General features: G+C 44.9%; 1 protein-coding gene across 1 annotated transcript in view; it reads left to right on the top strand.

The window, feature by feature from the left end:
• Nucleotides 1-25,573, top strand: part of LOC146831270 (lectin-like) — a 511,784-nt gene that overhangs the window by 305,430 nt on the left and 180,781 nt on the right. Inside the window, exon 3 of the mRNA XM_085605534.1 lies at nucleotides 20,529-20,617. Within this exon, the coding sequence (XP_085461660.1) occupies nucleotides 20,529-20,617 (89 nt within the window). The remainder of the gene's footprint in view (nucleotides 1-20,528; nucleotides 20,618-25,573) is intronic.

The following is a 25,573-nucleotide window of genomic DNA, read 5'->3' as shown; positions in this document are numbered from 1 at the left end:
TACTCAGGCAGCCATACAAATACTCAGGCAAACAATCAATAACCCATATAGACACTCATGCAGCTACTCACCAACCCATGTAGCAGCTTACACAGCAGACAGACTGATACAGACTTTCACACAGTTTAGTCACTAACCCATGCATTCAGTAAGACACATTTAATCACTCACTTATACAGTCAGTCACGTACCTACTAAATCCTCCATACAGACACTTATACACCCACTCATTCCTCAATACAGCTTGGCATATCTATAAAACAAAATTAAACTTTACAGAAACACACAGTCATGGGATGATGTCATGTCATCAGTGATGTCATTTGAGATGTCATCAGTGATGTCACTGACCATGTCATGAATGATGTAATATGTGACATCATCAGCAGTGCATTGCGGGGGCACAAGTTATAGTTAGCTGAACTAACTATAACGCCGGAATTTCTATGGTTTTGTACGAGTGAAATGTCCAACTAACTATAACGTTCCTGTAACCTATGTTTTATTCAGTTAAAATGTATATATATAAATATATATGGTTTCCCAAATATTCCCCAGAGTTTGAAGGCGCACTCCAACAACGGACAGGTAACAACCTTTATTTACAGTAGAAAGCGCAGTTCTGCCCCGACCTTTAGAGTCCTGATGCCGACGCGTTTCGAAGTTTCCTGCCTTCTTTTTCATAGGCATTCGTGCTCACACAGTCATGCTGGCTGTAACATCGTCCCTCTGCGTGTTCGTGCTTTCATTGACCTCAGGTGTGTCATCCATAATGGTTTTATACTCTTTACGGCACGCTGGGATATGTAGTCCTTCTGCCTTTAAATTACTCCCTCTGGTGGGTTACTGTGTCCTTTCACGATTTCACAGGACAAATTAAGCCCTCCGGTGGGCCTCGGAGCAAAACTGCACTCTCTTTTGAATTTTCCGCTGTGCCTGCATTCGGGTAGGAATGATTCCATCCTGCAGTCCTGTATCTCCTCCAGGTGGTGCAGCCCTCCACGGCAGGAGACGCCGTGATTAATGGTTTCCCAAATATTCCCCAGAGTTTGAAGGCGCACTCCAACAACGGACAGGTAACAACCTTTATTTACAGTAGAAAGCGCAGTTCTGCCCCGACCTTTAGAGTCCTGATGCCGACGCGTTTCGAAGTTTCCTGCCTTCTTTTTCATAGGCATTCGTGCTCACACAGTCATGCTGGCTGTAACATCGTCCCTCTGCGTGTTCGTGCTTTCATTGACCTCAGGTGTGTCATCCATAATGGTTTTATACTCTTTACGGCACGCTGGGATATGTAGTCCTTCTGCCTTTAAATTACTCCCTCTGGTGGGTTACTGTGTCCTTTCACGATTTCACAGGACAAATTAAGCCCTCCGGTGGGCCTCGGAGCAAAACTGCACTCTCTTTTGAATTTTCCGCTGTGCCTGCATTCGGGTAGGAATGATTCCATCCTGCAGTCCTGTATCTCCTCCAGGTGGTGCAGCCCTCCACGGCAGGAGACGCCGTGATTAATGGTTTCCCAAATATTCCCCAGAGTTTGAAGGCGCACTCCAACAACGGACAGGTAACAACCTTTATTTACAGTAGAAAGCGCAGTTCTGCCCCGACCTTTAGAGTCCTGATGCCGACGCGTTTCGAAGTTTCCTGCCTTCTTTTTCATAGGCATTCGTGCTCACACAGTCATGCTGGCTGTAACATCGTCCCTCTGCGTGTTCGTGCTTTCATTGACCTCAGGTGTGTCATCCATAATGGTTTTATACTCTTTACGGCACGCTGGGATATGTAGTCCTTCTGCCTTTAAATTACTCCCTCTGGTGGGTTACTGTGTCCTTTCACGATTTCACAGGACAAATTAAGCCCTCCGGTGGGCCTCGGAGCAAAACTGCACTCTCTTTTGAATTTTCCGCTGTGCCTGCATTCGGGTAGGAATGATTCCATCCTGCAGTCCTGTATCTCCTCCAGGTGGTGCAGCCCTCCACGGCAGGAGACGCCGTGATTAATGGTTTCCCAAATATTTCCTGCCTTCTTTTTCATAGGCATTCGTGCTCACACAGTCATGCTGGCTGTAACATCGTCCCTCTGCGTGTTCGTGCTTTCATTGACCTCAGGTGTGTCATCCATAATGGTTTTATACATGCAGAGGGACGATGTTACAGCCAGCATGACTGTGTGAGCACGAATGCCTATGAAAAAGAAGGCAGGAAACTTCGAAACGCGTCGGCATCAGGACTCTAAAGGTCGGGGCAGAACTGCGCTTTCTACTGTAAATAAAGGTTGTTACCTGTCCGTTGTTGGAGTGCGCCTTCAAACTCTGGGGAATATTTGGGAAACCATTAATCACGGCGTCTCCTGCCGTGGAGGGCTGCACCACCTGGAGGAGATACAGGACTGCAGGATGGAATCATTCCTACCCGAATGCAGGCACAGCGGAAAATTCAAAAGAGAGTGCAGTTTTGCTCCGAGGCCCACCGGAGGGCTTAATTTGTCCTGTGAAATCGTGAAAGGACACAGTAACCCACCAGAGGGAGTAATTTAAAGGCAGAAGGACTACATATCCCAGCGTGCCGTAAAGAGTATAAAACCATTATGGATGACACACCTGAGGTCAATGAAAGCACGAACACGCAGAGGGACGATGTTACAGCCAGCATGACTGTGTGAGCACGAATGCCTATGAAAAAGAAGGCAGGAAACTTCGAAACGCGTCGGCATCAGGACTCTAAAGGTCGGGGCAGAACTGCGCTTTCTACTGTAAATAAAGGTTGTTACCTGTCCGTTGTTGGAGTGCGCCTTCAAACTCTGGGGAATATTTGGGAAACCATTAATCACGGCGTCTCCTGCCGTGGAGGGCTGCACCACCTGGAGGAGATACAGGACTGCAGGATGGAATCATTCCTACCCGAATGCAGGCACAGCGGAAAATTCAAAAGAGAGTGCAGTTTTGCTCCGAGGCCCACCGGAGGGCTTAATTTGTCCTGTGAAATCGTGAAAGGACACAGTAACCCACCAGAGGGAGTAATTTAAAGGCAGAAGGACTACATATCCCAGCGTGCCGTAAAGAGTATAAAACCAGAATGGATGACACACCTGAGGCCAATGAAAGCACGAACACGCAGAGGGACGATGTTACAGCCAGCATGACTGTGTGAGCACGAATGCCTATGAAAAAGAAGGCAGGAAACTTCGAAACGCGTCGGCATCAGGACTCTAAAGGTCGGGGCAGAACTGCGCTTTCTACTGTAAATAAAGGTTGTTACCTGTCCGTTGTTGGAGTGCGCCTTCAAACTCTGGGGAATATTTGGGAAACCATATAAATATATATATATATATATATATATATATATATATATATATATATATATATATATATATATATATATATATATATATATATATATATATATATATATATATATATATATATTTTACCTACTGGCGGTCGCCAGTAGGTAGTTATAGTTAGGACCCATTATCCATAGGAAATCCGCAACATTCTATTTGGAATAACTTTGGCGCCCGTTGACGAATCTTCGCGAAAGTTTTAAAACTGGTGGAGTGCTCCAGTCCGCTCCTATCCTGAAAGTCTCGGGGTGATTCATCAAGCAGGGGCCAAGAAAAAAGGGGGTCCCAAAACATGTTTTCCCCATGCAATTTTCCATAGGAACTGTTAATCGCAGCCCGAACTGCTGAACGGAATTACACGAAATTTGGCAAAGAGGTAGCCCTTGGTTCACACTCATGCCTTTTGGTTAAATGGTATAAATCCGTTCAGTAGTTGCTGAGAAAATCAAAAGTAAAATCACAGATATATCTGGGCGGAACCTACCCACACATCTCATCATGAGATCTGATTGGCTGTCAGCACTTTATCCAAGAAGTGTTGGCAGCCATCCTGGGACCAATATACATGATAGCACCTCATAAAAAGCATTGCAGTTAACAGAAGGTTTTAAGACTTTAGATACATTATAAATCATTTGTTGATGGTACCATACTCATTTTAGGAATTGTCGTGCGTTCTAAGGTGATTTTACCATGTGAAAAAGCCGTCTGCTGGGATATCATGAATCATGTTTGAGAGAAAACTATTTTCTCATGCTTTTCCTACAGAGGTTTGGAAGATGATCTATAAGCTAAACTGAGAGCATATTTTCTGTAAATTCACATTATCTTTCTCAGTCATGTGAGAATGAAGTCTGACATTCTCAGTAAAACAAGTACATCCAACAAACAGAGACTGTCAGTTAATTCCTTTGTGTTCTACTGCAGCTTCCCAGAGTGTTCTAAAGAACAACTAGAGCGCTAACAGTCCTACTTATGACAAACGTATGGCACACCTGAAGCCATCTTGATTGGAATAAAGTGGTAACTCTTAAAACATCTAATTAAAAAAGGAACAAAATGAGGGGGTTCATTTTGCCATAGAAAGTATGATTAGTGTTGCAGAAAGAAAAATTAGGGCACATTTTGAGTGACTTCTCAAATCCTCTTCTATTTCATTAAAGAATTCTTACATGCAGACTGAAACATGCACTTTCAATACCAGCAGCAGACTTCCCTGGTGAGCAGTAGCTTTACTACAGTGATCTAATAAGCAACTAGAGTGCTAACATTCCGAATTTATGGCAAATGTGTGACATATCTGAATGCCTTCTTGATGGAATCAAAGTAAAAAACTGAAACTATTTCCTACTGAGGAGACTGTAGTAAATGAGGAAATTAGGAAACTTCATAACAAATAAGTCTCCCAAGATGGCAACCAGAGGCAAAAGTGCCCAAATGTAGCACAAATATCACCCAGATGTAGTCCAAGTATAGCCCAATGACACAATGTCCCAGCGTGTTCTAAAGAACAACTAGAGCGCTAACAGTCTTACTTATGACAAAAGTATGGCACACCTGAAGCCATCTTGATTGGAGTAAAGTGGTAACACTTAAAACATTTAATTTGCAAAGGAACAAAATGAGGGGCTTCATTTTGCCATAGAAATTATGATTAGTGCTGCAGAAAGAAAAATTCGAGCACATTTTGACTTCTCAAATCCTCTTCTATTTCATTAAAAAATTCTGACATGCAGACTGAAACATGCACTTTCAATACCAGCAGCAGACTTCCCTGGTGAGCAATAGCTTTACTACAGTGATCTAATGAGCAACTAGAGTGCTATCATTCCGAATTTACGGAAAATGAGTGACATATCTGAATGCCTTCTTGATGGAACCAAAGTAAACAAGCATTGAAAATGCAATAGGTCTCGCCCTCGTTTAAGTTAAAGCAATTCTGTTTGTAATTAGGTGGCTTTTTAGCTTTGCTTGTATCAGTGTTTTTCAAACTTTCATGTACATAACATGCATATGTATGCACATGTATATGTATGCATGCATTTATATTTGTATTTATATAGATATGCAGATTATATATATGTTTATATACGTATGTATATTACCTACTGGCGGTCGCCAGTAGGTAGTTATAGTTAGGACCACGTTTCCATAGGAAAACCTCAACATTCTATTTTGAATAACTTTGGCGCCGGTCAACGAATCCTCGTGAATTTTTCAAAATAGGTGGGGCGCTACGCTCCGCTCCTACCCTGAAAGTCTCGGGGGGATTCGTGAAGCGGGGGCTGAGAAAGAAGGGGGGTCCCAAAACACGTTTTCCCCATGCATTTTTCCATAGGACCTTTAGACAGGGCTACAGCCCGAACGGCTGAACAGAATTACTAGAAATTTGGCAGAGAGGTAGTCCCCAGGTCAAGGAAGTGCCTTTTGTAGGTTTGGTGTAAATCTGTTCAGTAGATTATGAGAAAATAGCCTTTTAATCAATATATATATATCTAAGCGCGCTCCGTGCGCGCTGGGTGCGCGCACCTCGCCGTGCGCGAGCGCAATTCTGATTGGTTGTTAGATCTTAGTAAACATTCGAATCGGTGGAAATCAGGAAGCGGCGGCCGCCATTTTGTCTATCGCATAAAGATGGGGTGATAAACAAAGGGGGAGAACTTGAAAAGGGGGCAGAGTGGGTAGAAATAGACCCAGTAGGGTCTAAGGGGGTCAAAGTAGGACCTTGTAGGGCAACAAAAAAGATTAATATTTTGTTAAAAAATATCGCCGAGTGCGCGCACCCAGCGCGCACCCGAAAAAAAACTTAATAAAACAAATAAAAAAAAAATCGCATTTAAGTGTTTAGATATAAGGTGGCTCTAAAAAGAGCCCTTGTGTTTATTGTTTGTTTTTTGGTACCTACAAGTAAGTACATGGCCCATCTAGCGTAACGTGGGCACGCGGTGCGCGTAGCGCACCGCGTGCCCACCGTGCGTGCACGCTACTAACTGCGTAAAGTGGGCGCGCGGTGCGCGAAGCGCACCGTGCGCGCACGGAACGAACTGCGTTAAGTGGGCGCGCACGCCATGAATGGCGTAAAGTAACTTAGCATTTAAAAAAACGTACAAATTCACTGAAAAAACCATAGGTTTCACACACGTTATAGTTAGGAATTAGCATTTAAAAAACCTTGCAAATTCACTGAAAAAACCATAGGTTTCACACATGTTATAGTTAGCGGAAATTTTACTGATAAAAAACCAATGAAATTCCCCCGTTATAGTTAGTGCAGGCAACTATAACTCACGCGACCGCAATCTTCTGCTGATGACATATGTGTCTTTATGAAAAAAAAATATTTGTAATATATGTATAGCTAAAAATGTATGGAAGAAGACATGGGCAAATAAGTGTCTAAATACAGTATTAGCATCAGCAGAAGATTGCGGTCGCGTGAGTTATAGTTGCCTGCACTAACTATAACGGGGGAATTTCATTGGTTTTTTATCAGTAAAATTTCCGCTAACTATAACATGTGTGAAACCTATGGTTTTTTCAGTGAATATATATACACATACATATATATAAATGCATATATATGCATATATATATGTGCATATGTGTGCTTTGAGTGAGTGGTAGAGAGGTAGAAGTGTAGAGGTAGAGGTAGAGAGGTAGAGGTAGAGGTGTAGAGAGGTAGAGGTTTAGAGAGATAGAGAGTAGTAGAGAAAGAGGTAGAGAGAGGTAGAGTGGTAGAGTAGAGAGTGAGTAGTAGAGAGTAGTAGAGAGATTAGCAGAGAGTGAGTAGTAGAGAGTGGTAGAGTGAGTAGTAGAGAGTGAGTAGCAGAGAGTAGTAGAGAGTGAGTAGTAGAGAGTGAGTAGTAGAGAGTAGTAGAGAGTAGTGGAGAGTGAGTAGTAGAGTGAGTAGTAGAGAGTAGTAGAGAGTGAGTAGTAGGGAGTAGAGAAGTAGAGTAGTAGAGTGTGTCGGCTCTTTCCGTACCTTGCCGGCCTAAGTTGGCCAGAGACTCTTCCTCTAAACCACGGTTTACCCTTGAATTGAAAGCTTTGAAACATGAGTGTAAAGTATTGGAACGTGCATGGCGCGCCAGCAATTATGGCCTCCCGGCAAAAAGTAGTAGAGAGTGAGTAGTAGAGAGTGAGTAGCAGAGAGAGAGTAGTAGAGAGTAGTAGAGAGTGAGTAGTAGAGTGAGTAGTAGAGAGTGGGTAGTAGAGAGTAGTAGAGAGAGAGTAGTAGAGAGTGAGTAGTGGAGAGTAGTAGAGAGTGAGTAGAAGACAGTTGTAGAGAGTGAGTAGTAGAGAGAGAGTAGTAGAGATTGAGTAGTAGAGAGTAGTAGAGAGTGAGTAGTAGAGATAGAGTAGTAGAGAGTAGTAGAGAGTGAGTAGTAGAGTGAGTAGTAGAGAGTAGTAGATAGTGAATAGTAGAGTGAGTAGTAGAGAGTAGTAGAGAGTGAGTAGTAGAGAGCAAGTAGTAGAGAGTGTATAGTGGAGAGTGAGTAGTAGAGAGTAGTAGAAAGTGAGTAGTGGAGAGAGTAGTAGAGAGTGAGAAGTAGAGAGCGTAGAAGAGAGTAGTAGAGTAGTAGAGAGTGAGTAGTTGAGTGAGTAGTAGAGAGTAGTTGAGAGCGAGTAGTAGAGAGTGAGTAGTAGAGAGTGAGTAGTAGAGGGTAGTAGAGAGAGTAGTAGAGAGTGAGTAGTAGAGAGTAGTAGAGTGAGTAGGAGAGAGTGAGTAGTAGAGAGAGAGTAGTAGAGAGTGAGTAGTAGAGTAGTAGAGAGTGAGTGGTAGAGAGAAGTAGAGAGTAGTAGAGTGGGTAGTAGAGAGTAGTAGAAAGTGAGTAGTAGAGAGAGTAGTAGAGAGTAGTAGAGTAGTAGAGAGCGAGTAGTAGAGAGTGAGTAGTGGAGAGAGAGTAGTAGAGAGTTGTAGAGAGCGAGTAGTAGAGAGTGAGTAGTAGAGAGTGAGTAGTAGAGAGTGAATAGTAGAGAGTAAGTAGAAGAGAGAGGGTAGTAGAGAGTGAGTAGTAGAGAGTGAGTAGTAGAGAGAGAGTAGTAGAGAGTGAGTAGTAGAGAGTGAGTGGTAGAGAGTAGTGGAGAGTAGTAGAGAGTAGTAAAGAGTGAGTAGTAGAGATTAGTAGTAGAGACTAGTAGAGAGTGAGTAGTAGAGAGTGAGTAGTAGAGAGTAGCAGAGAGTAGTAGAGAGTGAGTAGTAGAGAGTGAGTAGTAGAGAGTAGTAGCAAGTGAGTAGTAGAGAGTGAGTAGTAGAGAGAGAGTAGTAGAGAGTGAGTAGTAGAGAGTGAATAGTAGAGAGTAGTAGAGAGTGAGTAGTAGAGAGAAGTAGAGAGTGAGTAGTAGAGAGTGAGTAGTAGAGTAGTAGAGAGTAAGTAATAGGGAGTAGTAGAGAGTGAGTAGTAGAGTAGTAGTGAGTAGTCAATCAGTGTCAGTCAGTGTCAGTCAGTCAGTGTCAGTCAATTAATGTCAGTCAGTCAGTGTCAGTCAATCAGTGTCAGTCAGTGTCAGTCAGTGTCAGTGTCAGTCAATCAGTGTCAGTCAACAAGTGTCAATCAGTCAGTGTCAGTCAGTCAGTGTCAGTCAGTCTGTGTCAGCTAGAGCAGCTCTGCTGACCTAGTTCTCTGGCTCTAAAGTAGGGCTGGGCGGAATTTGCAAAATTCACTTTCGCAAATTATCGCGAAAATGTTAAAAATCTCTGCAAACACGCGGAAATATCACGGAAGTTTTTTCCCGCCCGTTCGCGGTATTTTCTGCATGGTCGCGGCTCGCCAACTTACCCATGTGGTTGCTCGCGGGCGCGGCGATCTTGTTTTCAGTTGTCTCGCGGTGCATGATCGCGAGGAGAAAGACGTGATCGCGCAACGCATGACGTCACTGCGGGCGCGAACTGTCGCGAGACAGCGCAAATGGCTACCAACAATCCAACATCTCATGGAGAACGCGACCGGATCGGGAAAACTTGTCGGCGAATGCAGGGATTCAGGTAAGGCGATCGCACGCACGCGAGAATGTATTATTTTACAGCACGAGCAAGAAACAAATTATCGCTAAGCTGCGGAATGCGGAAATTTTGACATTTTCACGCTTTCCGTGGAACGCGAAAATGTCAAATTATCGCAATTTCCGCAACCGGAACGAAATTTTAGCCCAGGCCTACTCTAAAGCAGCTCTACTGACCTGGTTCTCTGGCTCTAAAGCAGCTCTGCTGACCTGGTTTCTCTGGCTCTACAGCAGGTCTGCTGACCTGGTTCTCTGGCTCTAGAGCTGCTCTGCTGACCTAGTTCTTTGGCTACAGAGCAGCTCTGCTCATCTGGTTCTCTGGCTCTTCAACAGCTCTGCTGACCCAGTTCTATGGCTCTAAAGCAGTTCTGCTGACCTGGTTCTCTTGCTCTAGAGCAGCTCTGCTGACCTGGTTCTCTCCCTCTAGAGTAGCTCTGCTGACCTGGTTCTCTGGCTCTAGAACAGCTCTGCTGACCTGGTTCTTAGGCTCTAGAGCAGCTCTGCTGACCTGGTTCTCTGGCTCTAAAGCAGCTTTGCTGACCTGGTTCTCTGGCTCTAAAATAGCTCTGGTGGCCTGGTTCTCCGGCTCTAAAGCAGCTCTGCTGACCTGGTTCTCTCCCTCTAAAGCAGCTCTGCTGACCTGGTTTCTCTGGCTCTACAGCAGCTCTGCTGACCTGGTTCTCTGGCTCTAGAGCAGCTCTGCTGACCTTTTTCTTAGGCTCTAGAGCAGCTCTGATGACCTGGTTCTCTGGCTCTACAACAGCTCTACTGACCAGGTTCTCTGGCTCTAAAGCAGCTCTGCTGACCCGGTTCTATAGCTCTAAAGCTGTTCTGCTGACCTGGTTCCTTGGCTCTAAAGCAGCTCTGCTGACCTGGTTCTCTCCCTCTAAAGCAGCTCTGCTGACCTGGTTCTCTCGCTATAAAGCAGCTCTACTGACCTGGTTTCTCTGGCTCTACAGCAGCTCTGCTGACCTGGTTCTCTGGCTCTAGAGCAGCTCTGCTGACCTGGTTCTCTGGCTCTAGAGCAGCTCTGCTGACCTAGTTCTCTGGCTCTAAAGCAGCTCTGCTGACCTGGTTGTCTCCCTCTAAATCAGCTCTGCTGACCAGGTTCTCTGCCTCTAGAGCAGCAGCTCTGCTGACCTGGTTCTTTGGCTCTAAAACAGCTCTGCTGACCTGGTTCTCTGGCTCTAGAGCAGCTATGCTGACATGGTTCTCTGGCTCTAAAGCAGCTCAGCTGACCTGTTTCTCTCCCTCTAAAGCAGCTCTGCTCACCTGGTTTCTCTGGCTCTACAGCAGCTCTGCTGACCTGGTTCTCTGGCTCTAAAGCAGCTCTGCTGACCTGGTTCTCTGGCTCTAAAGCAGCTCTGCTGACCTGGTTCTCTGGCTCTAGAGCAGCTCTGCTGACCTGGTTCTCTGGCTCTAAAGCAGCTCTGCTGACCTGGTTCTCTCCTTCTAAAGAGCTCTGCTGACCTGGTTCTCTGGCTCCGAAGCAGTTCTGCTGACCTGGTTCTCTGCCTCTAGAGCAGCTCTGCTGACTTGGTTCTATGGCTCTGAAGCAGCTCTGATGACCTGGTTCTCTGGCTCTAGAGCAGCTCTGCTGACCTGGTTCTCTGGCTCTGAAGCAGTACTGGTGACCTGGTTCTCTCCCTCTAAAGCAGCTCTGCTAACCTGGTTTCTCTGGCTCTACAGCAGGTCTGCTGACCTGGTTCTCGGCCTCCAGAGCAGCTCTGCTGACCTGGGTCTCTGGCTCTAGAGCAGCTCTGCTGACCTGGGTCTCTGGTTCTAGAGCAGCTCTGCTGACCTGCTTCTTAGGCTCTAGAGCAGCTCTGCTGACCAGGTTCTCTGGTTCTACAACGACTCTGCTGACCTGGTTTCTCTGGCTCTACACAGCAGCTCTGCTGACCTGGTTCTCTGCGCTCTCGATGCACGCACCCGACTTCGCGAAAATATATTTAAAAATAATATAAGTTTATTATAAGTACAAATATATTATTTTTATGAATATCTTAGATAATCTCTTGCCCTAATATGTATATTAAAGACACATACATATCATTTTGGAACACACATTTTTTTTGCGGGAGTCGCGCAGCCTGCGCGCCCCAGCATGTATATGATGTAACGCGGGACCCGCCACCGCGCTAGCATCTTGTACCGTAATGCGCATGTGTCACGAATGCACTGGAGCAGGAGTCGCGGACTGGTTGCATACCAATCGCGCACATCACGTAATATTAAATGTATATGATGTAACTGAAAAACACGGAACCGTCGCACACCGTATACGGATCCTTCACAACTTTTCTAAAATGGCGGCTGTTAGAAATGGGATTTCTGGTTGGCTAAGGCTTGCGCCAAAGTCAGGCAGAAACCACCACTCTAGTCAGGGCAAGGAAGTTACACGCCAAAGATAACCCCTGCTCACCCCCTTGGTAGCTTGGCACGAGCAGTCAGGCTTATCTCTGAGGCGATGTGTAAAGCGTTTGCGCGCGCACCCAGCAACAACACCCAAGGCCCACCACAAAAGAAACTCCACACAAGGTATTATATAAAAATAACCTTTGTATTATACCAAAAACACATTAGATAAGAACACACACTTTACAATGTGCCAACAGGCACGGGCAGAATTTACAAGGGATTATATATACAGGGGACAGGGCCACATGGACCACTGTCAGGAATTAGCACTTGGTAGAAATTAGCACTTAGAACATAAGAATAATACTTTAGAACATAGCACATACAATCACTGTAGCACTGAAAATAGAACTTGTAGCACACAACCAGTAATTACTGGTAACAGGTAAGTACCACCTACGCAACCCTAACCACCTTAGGAAAATACTGCGCAGGGAATCAGGACCTCACTAGTACCACCTGTACTATGAGAAAACAAACAACCACCTTAGTATCACAATACCTGTAGGGGTCTAAGCACATAAACACATGACGCATAACACATTCAGAGGTGTAAACACAAGGCACATGACGCATAAAAACACATTCAGAGGTGCAGGTTAAGAACAAATAGCGCAAAACTCACATTAGCCACCACTTGCGGCAGTCCCTAGGCCAACTGGCCTTGTCAGGGCTCAAACACCCTGTGTCCAGCAAAGTCAGGGCGCGACTGCGCAGGCACAACCTACACGTTGCAGCTGCCCCCTAAGTGCTGGGCAGCTGGGAAAGGAGCGTGGGCACCACTGTGCCCTTGGAACACAAATATCGCAGTTACGGGGGGGCCTCTCTGGGCTCTACCCCCAAGAAATGCCCCCTAGAGCCTTCGTGGCTCTAAACAAACCGCCGTCGTTGGAGTCCCTCTGGACTCTGAACTACTGATGGCCCCGTTGAAGCCTCAGGGCTCTAGAGTAATGATGCCCGGTAACGTGGGAGCCCCTCTGGGCTCTAAAACCAATGTAGCCCCCGTCGTTGGAGCGCTCTAGCGCTCTGAAACAAGTAATGCCCCCAAAAGTGCTGCCGCTGCCCCCCTGTCAGGCAGGGCAGCGGGAAGGAGGGATGAGCCCTGCGCCCGCAGTGCCTGGTTTACTCACGGGGCGGGCACCGAAAATCATGCCCCGACACACCCTTACATGGAGCGCCACTCACCCTGTAGATTGGGGACCTTGGAGGCTGCTTCAGTTGACGCTGCGTCTTCACACGGAGCCCGCGAGGCTCCGGTCGGTGGAGACTGCACTGGGCTCTGGGTTCTTTGGCTGGAGCCCTGCCTCCGCGATCTTACCTCCGCTGCCTGGTTCCGGCGTGAGGCTTCGGTCGAAGCTCCGCCCACGTCCAGGGGAAGCAGCCACTCCTCCCGTCGCGGTTGCGGCGCTCCGTCTCCCCGGGCTGCGGCGATGATTTCCTCCTCGAGCCGGCCAGTGCAGGGTCAATACGGGGTAGGCTCCCGTTTAAATCCAGAAATAAGCGGGGTGGGCTCCCGATATGGCGGCAATGTCCCTGGCAGGGTGGGCACCTGCCAGGGGACTTCGGGATCGGCCCAGAACGGGGACAATGCCGGGTGGGCACCGGCTTTAAGAATAATTAAATCAGCGGGGTAGGCACCCGCCAACAAGCACACAATGCGGGTGGGCACCCGCTTCGAATATCGCAAAATAGCAGGGAATCCCTACGTCGGGGTTCCCTCGCTAATAATTGCAGCGCCGAGCTGCTGGCCCCAATTAAAGCGCTCCTAGCGCTAGAAGTGAATGAAAGGCGCTTCCAGGCGCCCTAGGGGGAAAATAAAGCGCTCCCAGCGCCTAAAGGAGGATCCCAACAAAGTCCAGCAAAGTTCTCCCCTGCACACAGCAAGGCAGGGGTGGGGGGCAAGGCTGGACCCAGAGCCAGCTCACTGGGCCTCCAGGCAGGGAGGTAGTCCAAGTGGTGGTCCTCTGGCCCAGCAACAGCAGCAGCCCCCTCAGGCAGGATCCTGGAAGAGAACAGTTTCTGTGGGGACACAGCCCCATTTTTATACACTAAAACGCTTTGTTCTTGGTTCAGGGTGAGGGGGAAAACCAGTCGCAGCTGGTTGGGGAGCACCCTTGATGTGCTCAGCCCCTCACTCTATTCACTGGCAGGGCTAGGGTCGTCAGTCGCACCACAGGGGGCGGAGCCAGCATTGTGTGGGGAAAGCCCTGCCCTATTCAGGTCCAAGGTGCACTCCTCCCCAGCCATCAGCATGCTAATCTCACACTCACCACTGGGGCAGACCCAACCAGACTCCTGGAGCCAGGCTCACCAGCCAGCTCCAGCCAATCATACGCCAGACACACTGCACACAGAAGTGCCCACTTCTAGAAGTGGCACTTCCACACTAGGTACATGCACGCCGCACACATCATCGCGCAGCATTCAATCACACGAGTCCGCACATACCAAACTCGGGCCTGCACACCCCACGCATCAGGAACTACCAGGGATACATACATTCCCCATGCATTCCTATGGGAGGGCAGGCCTATCTCACCACATGCACTCAGAGTGCGCACGCACTTTACGCTGGGACACAGGGAAAGTGCGCAGAAACCAAAAATCACCACACCAAGTCACCAATAAAAAGCAAAAAGTTCAGGGGTGAACCTGCCAGAAGGGCCAAGTCCAACAGCGGCGAGAATCCGTGCACCCACCATGATGTGTACGCTTTGAGTGCGCGACTCCGAAAAAAAATTGGAATTTTTTTTAAAGAAAATAATATAAATATATTAAAATAAAAAAATGAAAACAAAAAATTCATCAATCTTTCAGTTTGAATGTTTTTTAAAAAAAAAAAATTGTTGCAATTTTCTGAAAAATATATAAAGTTATTTAATGAATACAGTTAAAAAACTGTAGAACATCAGTACAAAAAAATATGTATAACTACTATCACATTTAAAAATTTGCATTTAAAGAACATTTGAAATTCACTGAAAAAAAAGATAGGTTTCAGAGACGTTATGGTTAGAAATTAGCATTTAAAAAAGCTTTGAAATTAACTTAAAAAACTATAGGTTTCAGAGACGTTATAGTTAGAAATTAGCATTTAAAAAACCTTAGAAATTCACAGAAAAAACCGTAGGTTTCAGGGGTGTTATAGTTAGCTGGCCATTTCACTCGTACAAAACCATAGAAATTCCTCCGTTATAGTTAGTTCTGCTAACTATAACTCGCGCACCCGCAATGCACTGCTAATGATGTCACATATTGCATCATTCATGACATGGTCAGTGACATCACTGATTACATCACTGATGACATCATCCACGTGACAATCTGATACACCTCATCTTACACTAGTATAATCTTTCATCACTCACTGTAAAATACAGAGTACCATATTTGAAACCATTGACACACCAATACCAGTTACTACATACCCACTCACTGATTCCTAGTCTACACACACAACTAATTAATAGAACACTATCAAATGCACTTATATACATATGAAGACATTGACACATCAGCAGTCATCTTAGTCGGTTATGCAGTCATCCTACTCACTCATGAAAAAAATTAATCACACTTACATTTACTCACTTACACAATTATCCAACAACACCTCATTTAGTCAAACACATAGTAATTCATAGTTAATATGTTAAAAAATCACCATTACAATTATACACTCATTCATATAGTTACTCTCACAATCACTGACTCTTACACGTACTTATGTATATACACCAACTCTCACATACAATGCCTTTTATTTTTTTACTTTGTTGAAGATGTACAACTAAAACATATATTCGCTCACCAACACACAAATAAATACACTCAGTCACCCAAACAACTGTTCCACATGCACTCTTAAACCTATACACCTAGTCAATCAACCATTCACACATCTATGCAAAGAGTTACACACACCCCATCCAACCACACATAAACTCAGTGTCCCATACAAATACTCACCCAACTAATCAATAACTAATATACACACTCATGTAGTTAGTGACCAACTGATGCACAGAGACAGTGATGCACACATTCACATAGTTTAGTTACTAATCCATGTATTAAGTGAGACACTTTTAATTACTCACTTAAACAGACAGTCAGACAGCTACTAAATCCTCCATCCAGACAGTTATATATCCACTCAATCTTCAATACAGATTGGTATATATCTAATACATATTTAAATTTCAAAGTAAACCACATTCACTGGATGATGTCATCAGTGATGTCATTAGTGATATCATTTGAGATGTCATCAGTGATGTCATCAGTGATGTCACTGACCATGTCATGAATGATGCAATATGTGACATCATTAGCAGTGCATTGCGGGTGCTCGAGTTATAGTTAGCAGAACTAACTATAACGGAGGAATTTCTATTCTTTTGTACTAGTGAAATGGCCAGCTAACTATGACACCCCTGAAACCTATATATATATATATATATATACATACACATACATATATAACCTACTAGCGGTTGCCAGGACGTTGTTATAGTTAGGACCAAGTTTCCATAGGAAAAGCATTTTTTGTTTCGGCAATCACTTTGGTGCCATTTGACAACTTTTCACGAAATTTGCAAAACTAATATGACTCTCACTTCAGCTGCTATCTTGAAAGTTTCAGGGTGATCGATGAAGCGGGCCGAGAACCAGCTGGTGATTAAAAGTGCGTTTTCCCATGTTAATTCCCATAGGACCTTTAGACACGGATACAGTTTGAACTGCAGAACAGAATTACACCAAATCTGGCAGAAAGGTAGATGTTGGTTCAAGAAAGTGCCTTTTTTAGGTCTCGCTGAGCCCAGCGCATGCGCTGGCTCGAAGAGACATTTTGTATGTGGGAATTTCAAAGTGCTGCTGGCTGGCCTAACGCTTGTGTTCACGCGATCGTGCACGCGCGCAGCCGGCCGCCAGCAGCACTTTGAAAACTCGTGCCTTATCGCGATCACTTTCGCTTTCAGAGCGATCACGATCACGATGACGCACACGCACACACAACTCCCGCTTCTTGACTTTTTACACGTGCATATCCTCTGGTCTTGCTTTTAGCGCACTAATAACAGATTATGTGCGGTGGTAGGGGAAATTCCAAAAGTTTAGTTTTGGTTCATGTTGGGTGCCTTTTGTCATTTATAAGGCACAAATTCAAAATGCCAGCTTACAAATGCAGATTTAATATGGTGAGCAGATAATCTGGTTAACTTGAAGGCAAGGTGTTTAATAGGCTTATTAGCACTTTACAGTTGTAGCGTGAACCAGACCGGAAGGTATTGGAGCGCTTTAAGTGAGCAGCACTTCTAGTGGCAGATCGCCGCGCTTTGCTCCTCGGCTCACTTGCCAGAAACCATGACTTCTACAAAGGGCTCTCAACCTGTTTTTCCTCGATTTTGTTTCCCTGTGAAATGGATCCAAAAACAACACTTTGGCTGCAAATCTCTTCAGACATTTTTCTAAGCGAACGTCCAGCCGTGGGTTTAGAAGTGAGGTGAGGTGGCGGCAGCTTTTTTTCTCTTCCCTTTGCTTGCCTCATACATGTAAACTTTTCCATTCTCCAGTGTTGTAGAGAATGCGCACTGCCTCAAAGACTTTCTTCTACGTGCTTTCGCCATATTTTGGATGGCATTCATGGCATTTATATTACGCCTGCCTTATCTCTCCCTTCTATCTTTGCTTCTTTGTTTTTGGCTTTCCTGCTCCCTCCTCGCATTAGGAGCCCTCCCCCACCCTCCGACCAGAACTACAGCTGTGGGTTTCTCATTGCACGGCGGAGAGCGAACGGTGAGACCTTACACTGCGGATACCCCCTTTCCACCAGTACCCACCCGTTGCCAGCCTCAACTTACTTCGGCGGCAGTAAAGGGCAGCATTCTACAATTTTGCAAGGAGCACACCGACCCACCCATCTGTCCTTTCCGTGCCAAGGACTAGTTATTGGCAATGTGTGCTCTTTGAGAGCAAGAAAATATTTTTGTGCTTTTTTTTTTTCTCCTTTTTTTTCATTGATCAGGACAGCTCCTCAACAACAAGGTTTTAGAAAAAATACCTCAAAATGAGCATTCACAAAGCCAGAAGGATGGCAGGCTAATACCAGATCTGTTGGCTTTGCTAGTGCTTATAGGATATTGGTAAGCAGCTTGCTTTGGCTGATGTATCTGTGATTAGGTGATGTTTACTTTGTTTGTTTTTGGGTGATGGTAACAAACTTCCTTGGCATGCAGCATAGTTTGTACAAGGGGTGAGGGTACAAGACAGACCATATAACATCTTTTACTCAGTCACAAGATCCTTGTTTTGGGTAAAGATGTTGAGGATTCTATTTTGTTTAGTGGTTCTTGGCATTAAAGAGTCGAGATCCGGAGCACTTAGTTTTCAGAGACACTCTCATGATAGTAAATCTTTCTTCCTAGTTGGCTGCAATAGGCACTTTAGACAACCAGAACCTCCTTTACATGGTGCTGAAATGTTACAGTGCTGTTGACTTGCATCAAGGCACTTGTCTTTCTGTCTGGGATGTGCAGCCTGATTTAGGAATACATGCTTGCCTCAGGAAACATTTATGGCCACATTCCACAGCTTTTTAATGCACAGTCTGTAGTAATTATATAGCTCGTCAATCCCTGGTGGCACAGCACTCAGGATAATGTTCTGCATGGTTAAACACTTATAAGGTTCCAAAGGCGAGACCTATTGGCTATGCCAATGCTTGTTTGATTTGGTGTAAATCCGTTCAGCAGTTGCTGAGAAATGTAAAGAATCTCACAGTTGAATATATATATATAAGAACATGGTGGATCCGCGACCCCTCTTGATCTCAAGCTGAGATCTGATTGGCTGCCAGCATTTCAAACCAGGAAGTGTTGGCAGCCACCTTGTGACTCGGTTGAATAGTCACAAGTAAAACATCCCCTGGGCTTACTTAACAAAGGATGGGGGCAGTGCTTTGCCCCTCGTGGAGCCCAACATGGCCCTGGGGACCGCCACCCACCAGGGCCAGCTCCAGCAATGTTCCAGGGTGCCCACACCCGGGACATTGCAGTTTGCAATGGCCAGACCATAGCAAACAAATGCTCTGCTTTCACCAAGCGAGAGCAGAAAATGATCTTGCTTGCTGAAAGCAGGCAATGTGTCTGTTTCCCTGCCCGCTGTGAAACCAGCAGGGAAACAGACACATTGCTTTGGGATCCAGGGAGCTATATGTTAGCAGCTCCCTGGATCTCAAAGCAATACTGGCACCCGCAGGAAGCAGGGAGCCGGCAAGGGCCATAGGGGCCTTTAGGCTCGCCCCACAGTCCCCAACATTTTAAATGTGGGTGCCCTGGGTGGGTCCAGGCCACCCACACTACAGGCCGGGTCCTGGGTATTGGATCTCCAGGGCCAAAATCGACCCAGGAGGGGGTCCTGCAGCTGCGGCCCCCTCCCTTTTTAAAAAAAAACAAATTTTTTTAAACAGGGGCAGGCCCCATAGAATAGGATTCCGGGGCCGAAAATGGCCCAGGAAGGAGGGCCATGCGGCCCTTCTTCCTAAAAAATTTAAAATAATTTGAAAAAAGCTCAACTAACGGAGGCCCCGCCCCTTTCTCCACCACTCTGCAAACTTACCTCCTTGCACGCTGCTGGTTGGGGGGTGATGTCCACTTGGCTGCTAAGGATCCTTAGGGGCCAACAAGACCTCCTGTTACCTGTTGTACAGGAGGGGTGCGGCCGAACTTTTTGCTAGGGGAAATGCCCAGTGCCCGCTATGGCCAGTCCGGTCCTGCATATGATGTATCAGCACCGAGGCAATAAACATAGAGGTCCAGATGTAGATGTACTAAAAAAATATAGTTGAAAATCACGCATCAACTTTTTGCGACCAGCCTTTAATTTTTTGATGTGACCCATGTACTGATAGATCACCTTGCAAAATCTTTAGTCACAGATGGTTGCAGAATGAACTGCCAAATGGGCATTATTTACGCAGTGCTGCAAACACAAGGATAGTGGCCTGAAAAAAGCAGCAGACTGCATCCTAATCCTTGCATTCGCAAAAGGAAAACTTTGTTTAAAGCATTCTCTGTTCCTCAAAGGAACTGCTACAGCCTTTTATAAAAAAAAAAACTAAAACGGCTTCCTGTTTGGGAAATTATTGAAACGTAGTAAACAGTGGTACCCTGGCCTTTTGCATCCTCCCTCAAAGGCTGGCAACATCAGTCAAAAAAGGCTCAGCTGTCCCAAGGGACACCTTCTCGTGTGGGAATCAATTAACATCTTCTTTGGGGTCAGTGGTTTACGACCGCAATTGCAGTATCAAAACAAAGACACATATCATACCAAATCTCAATTTGGAGGGAACCTTTCCCTTTCATGCCGCTTTTTAATTGCAATTCCGTATCTGTCAGTATACCAGTTTTCCAAGTCAAAAATACTTTTCAAAATGAGTTTGATAGCAAATAATAGATTTTGTGAACTACAGGTTATGCAATACCAAAATGGCTTTTTACGTCTGTCTCATTATTGTATGTAAGTACTCATTCTCAATCCAAGTTAGATTCTTAATCACATCTTTTACACTAATGACTGTGCAAGTTTTAGAATGAATTGAAAGTCAATTTGTGGAGGAAGATTATGCTTTGTATCATGTCAATACAAAATAGTGCTATTGAACTTTCTCCAACAAAGAATTAACAAGGTTCTTAGCACACTCAGGCTCTACAGAAAACTAAGGCTCCTCTGAAGACTGTTATTCTCAATTCATCTAACAGGAGGAGCCAACTTCCCATATGGATGGACAACCAGATTCGCTGTCTATTACAAGTACATTCAAACTCCCAAAACGTGGGTAGAAGCAGAGGTAAGATAAAAATACCTCTGGCTGGGTAAAGAATGCACATCATCTGTTCTGCAACAGTTGTAATAGTTTTCTTGCCTTTCTCTCGCTTACTCAGTCTTCTCCTTTTTCAATTTGCCTCTTTCCATTCCTTTTTCTAACTTCCTCAATGTACTCATGTATCCATACATCTTTGTCCATTATGCTAAAAGATCCCCTTGACTTTTTTTCTTCTGGTGGCTTCTTTGATTAAACATTTACTATCTTTATCACTGTTGTTAATTGTGTCTCTTAATAATTCTCTTTTTTACTGTGTTTTGAGTTAAAAGTTACAACCAATGTATGCAAATATCCCATATAAGCTAATAGTAAAATTAACATCAGCACTGGACTTTGTTAAAGCAAATTTAAGCCTTATGTGAACAGGTATTAAAGCAGGAGTCTTCAACATTTTATGTAGTGGGAGCAACTTCTGGTCAATGAAAACCACCCTGAGCTACCGCCTAATATAAGGGTGTCCAATAAGGTACATAACGTCCAATTAACTTAAGCACTTCCTCTATAGTACCCCAGTCTATCTCCAGTGCACATAAGGCAATAATACACCCTTTGCTCTAAGACAAATATTAATTTTTGGGCTTACTTCCAAGGACCAGTTTTGTCAGTTGTTTATGAATCACACTGAGAGGAGAGAGTCTTCTTTAAAAGTGTTTTCATTGCCATGCAATAGATGGGATGACACCGCTCTCATTTTCAGAGTTAGGGAATGAAGGACCATTACCAATAATACATACTGCGAGGCCCTTGCAGACTTCATAGGTATTTACAAGTAAACATATTCATGCAGTGACCACCACACTGTACAGCTGTAGGACAACAGTGACACACAGATAAATCCATATGGCGATTGCTTTAGGAAGCCAGGAACGTTTTAACAAAGGAAGAAAGGAAATACAAAAATAAATAATGGAAGAGGAAGAAATAGCAAAGGAGCAAAAAAGAAATAGAAGAAGTAAAAATAGATAAAGAGGAAGAAAGAGATGAGAACAAGTAAAGAGCAAATAAGAAACAAAAATGAGGAAAGTAAAAAGAAAAGGAGAGCAAATATAGAACAAGTCAAGAAGGAAAGAGAGGAAGAAAAAAGTAAGAAAGAAATCATCAAATGTAAGGAAGAAAGAAAGAAAGAAGAATATGAAAAATAAAGAAGCAAAGCCCAGGAAAGAAAAGCATCAAAAGTGAAAAAAAAGAGAAAAACATGAAAGCAGGGTAAGGAGAGAAAGAAGGAAGCAATGAAAGAGGGGAAAAGACATTACAAAGAAACAGAAAGGAGAGAAAAGGGAAATAATAGAGTGAGAAAGGAGAAAAGGAAAGAAGAGTAAAAGGAAGCCAGCAAGAAATTGAAAAGAAAGAAAGAAGATAAAGTAGAGAATTTGAGAAAGAAACTGGGAATGAGAAAAGAATGAACCAAGGAGAGAAACTGGTGAGAAGAAGGAGAAAAGACAGGAAAGGGAAGCAGAAAAGGAAAGAACTAAGACAACAGGGAACGTTGAAAAAAGCAATAATGAAACAGTGTAGAAAGAAACAAGAAGTGATAAAAGAAAAAGTAAGAAAAGAAACAAAAAATAGCTTTTCAGAATAGTGTAGGTTACATGTTAGTGTAATTTCATATTTCGAGGCCCCATGGAAAACATTGCACTGTGTTTAAAGTGATGCTTTTGCTTTGGGCAGCTGGATACTGTCAAAACTAGACTAGGCTATTTACATCTCTGCATTGTACTGATAGGGGCTATGCTGTAACAAGTACTAATCTATCTGATCCCATGGCCCAGAGATGTCTTTTAATATCTTCTTGGACCTGCACAAAATGTATCCATCCATCTCTCGGATGGTAAGTCAAGACCATACTTATTCTATGACGATAATTCTTGATCAGATCCTATATGTCGCATGGCCCAGTGACCTCAGGTTGAAAAGCTGCATTTGTTTTTTATGATGTGAGGCATGGCCTCATCTATTATCAAATGACTTCACCATGAGACTTGAGATCTGTAACCCGCACAATGGAACTCTGCATTTTTCCATCAGCAACATCTATTTCACCAGCTGCCTGGCTACCCCAGGAGTATCCTCAACATAGCCCAGAAGCATTATCAATGGGGAAGCAGAGATCTCAGTCTCAGCAATCTCAGAAATCACCCCAATCTCCTCCAGTCTGTGTGCCAGGGCCTGTGAACTGTCCCAAACAATGTGGAAAAAATTTCCTGTGGTGTTCACCACCAGATATATTCTTTTTGTGTGTTTTTGCTGCTTTTCTGTTTGAAGTACTGCATAATCACTTTACACGTTACGTATAAGTTAACCCTGACTGCTCTGTGCCAAGCAACCAGGGAGTTGAGCACAGGTTAATTTGGCAATTGCTTGTGTGTTATCCTGACTAGGATTGTGGTTGTTGCTTGACCAGGGCTCACACCTCCAGTCAACCAGTAACCCAATTTCTAACATCAGCTTTCCCATGCCCTAGCAATCAAACAAAAATCTCATCTGTCATGAGCACAACTGCTAGCATTTCATATGAAATGGTAGACTTTTCTTTTGGATGTCCCCCCTTCCTTCAAATGTGGCAGGAGGTCCTTGTTGATAAGCAAACGTGAGAGGAAGAATTTGGTGCTCCAAAGCATTTGAAAACTATCAGATGGTTGTAACCCCTCCAAAAAGGAGGTATGAATAGCAACAATTTCCTGGAGCCCCTTGGCACATTAAGCTATGAATGTATACTAGCCATGTTAAAGGCAGAAATGTGACAACTTTATAAAAGCCACCTTAAGTATTTCTAATACAACACTTGTGACAAATAAGCTTTATTAAATGTATTATTCATATTCCGCAAGAATTACATTTCTGCATATTACCTAACTAAAGTTAGGTAAAAATGTTGTAGGGGGCGTGGCCAATCAAAATGACCGAATGGATGTAATTCACGAGCGCTCCAATCTAAGAGCAAAGTCATGGCATAAGTATAACATTACACTTCTCTTAGGTGCCTTCAAGGATATATGCATCCCAGCGCTGGGTGATCCATCTGAAAGATGTAATGTTCCCCCAGGCGTTTAGATGATGCTGGATGGTGAGAGAATGGGAGACTGATCAGTGCTGAAAAAAGAGCCATGCAGAGAGTGCTTAGTTCCGCTCCCAGTGTGCTACCACTACAGATATCCAGCCTGTGCCCGCCCCCCCCCCAGCAGAGACTGGGGCAGAGTCGAGGGGAGGAGACCCAGAAAAGCAACTAGCCATGCTGCTGACCTGGTACCGAGATGATGATGTACCGTTACAGGGGTGCCGTGCTGCCATTACCATGAGTGGACCGGCGAGGCATCCAGAGAGGTTCTCTGGAGAGGAATTTCCTGCAGATATGCCCCACGTTGCCAATGTTGATAGACGAGCACCCATGCGGGAAGTCGAGATAGGGGTGGTACGCAGTGATTCTGAAGAAGGCTGCAACCACCTGAACCTAAACCCGGCTTCAGGTTTTTTGAGAACACATGAATGCCCGGCATCGAAGGAGGGGCCAGGAGGGACACAAACCGTGTGCCTGAACATCAAGAAGAAGAGAAGTATTGCCCCAAATTTCCTGACCGTAAAATGGCAGCCCACGGGACACCCATGTTGAAAACTCTGAGGCCCTGAAGTCATTGATTGTTAAAGTCCCCGGGCCCCGTGTGGAAGGATAGAGTGGAGTAGGGGACACCCTGACAAGGATTTGGGAGCTTTACTTCTTGGCCCCCACATACCATTTTGAGATGCTAGCCACGGGCTCTTATGGAGGCTAATATGGAGGACAATAGAAGCAATGTCCCATGGTCTACAGGTCAGAGCTGTACAAGCCAGTGGAGGATCTTTCTACAATCCGAACTCCTTCTACATGAAGCAAGCAGCGAAGCCCCTATTGAGTGGAAGCTGAAGATTACCTGAAGTGGACGGGCATTGACGGGGTCTTCCCCTGTGAGCCCAGAGGGTGCCTCAGGACTGATGAGATAGTACTCGCACTTGCGGAGGTTCAGAACATGAATACCCCAGCCTCTCCTTTGCCACATAGGAAGACATAGGAAGCGGTTGTGGAGTATCTGAGTACCCCTGTTCTGGGAAGGCTCCCTCCGCCTACCAAATGCTATAATTCCAGGTCTGAGCTGTTTTTAGGGGCATTGTCACACTTTGACTATGCAACACAAAGGAAAAACTCCCAAACTTCACAGAAGATGTCATCATTTTCACCACCTCTTTCCTGACGCTCCTTGCAGCTGCATATTCGGACTTTTTGCCGCCTAAAAAATCTCAAGCAAATAGAGTCTCTAGCTACTTCTCGCTGGTGTAGGCACGTGGGGCGACTACTTTGAGGAGTATGGAAGGCATTGTGGAGCTCACGAAGGTAGACATCCTTGCATCTCTGCAAGATTTCAAGAGGGAACTAAGGAAGGAACACAAATCAGGACTTGAGTGATACCTTGGATGCACTTCGGTTGGATATCCAGGGTAAACTAGCATCTCTCTAAAAAGATATGGAATCGGTGGGCACTTGTGCACTGGACCTCAAAGCTAAGGTGCAGGAGCTTGATCGATGCACTGGTCAGATGGAAGACACCACGAAACTCCTTCAGACACAACTTCAAGCCTCCATCTGAAATGTGAGAACCTTGAGAACAGATCTCATAAGGATAACAAATGCCTCCGAAACCTGGAGAAAGGAGCGGAAGGTCCGGACTCAGAGGCATTCATCATAGGCCTGTTTTTGGAGCTACTGGGCCCCTCAGGTATGAAGGTTAAAATAGACGGAGTCCATAGGCCCACCGAATCCTGGAGGCGGTAAACACCCACGAGGCATCCTAGCTAAGCTCCACTCCTTCAAAATGAAGGAAGTAATCCTCCAGGCAGCAGGGAACTCTGAGGACATATCCTTTCAAGGCACCACAAGTTCTCTCTTCCAAG

Source organism: Triturus cristatus, chromosome 5_1, assembly GCF_964204655.1.
Source record: "Triturus cristatus chromosome 5_1, aTriCri1.1, whole genome shotgun sequence".
NCBI classification, from domain to species: Eukaryota; Metazoa; Chordata; class Amphibia; order Caudata; family Salamandridae; genus Triturus; species Triturus cristatus.
Note: the sequence above shows the minus strand (reverse complement) of the source record. Positions and strands in the feature narration are given on the sequence as shown.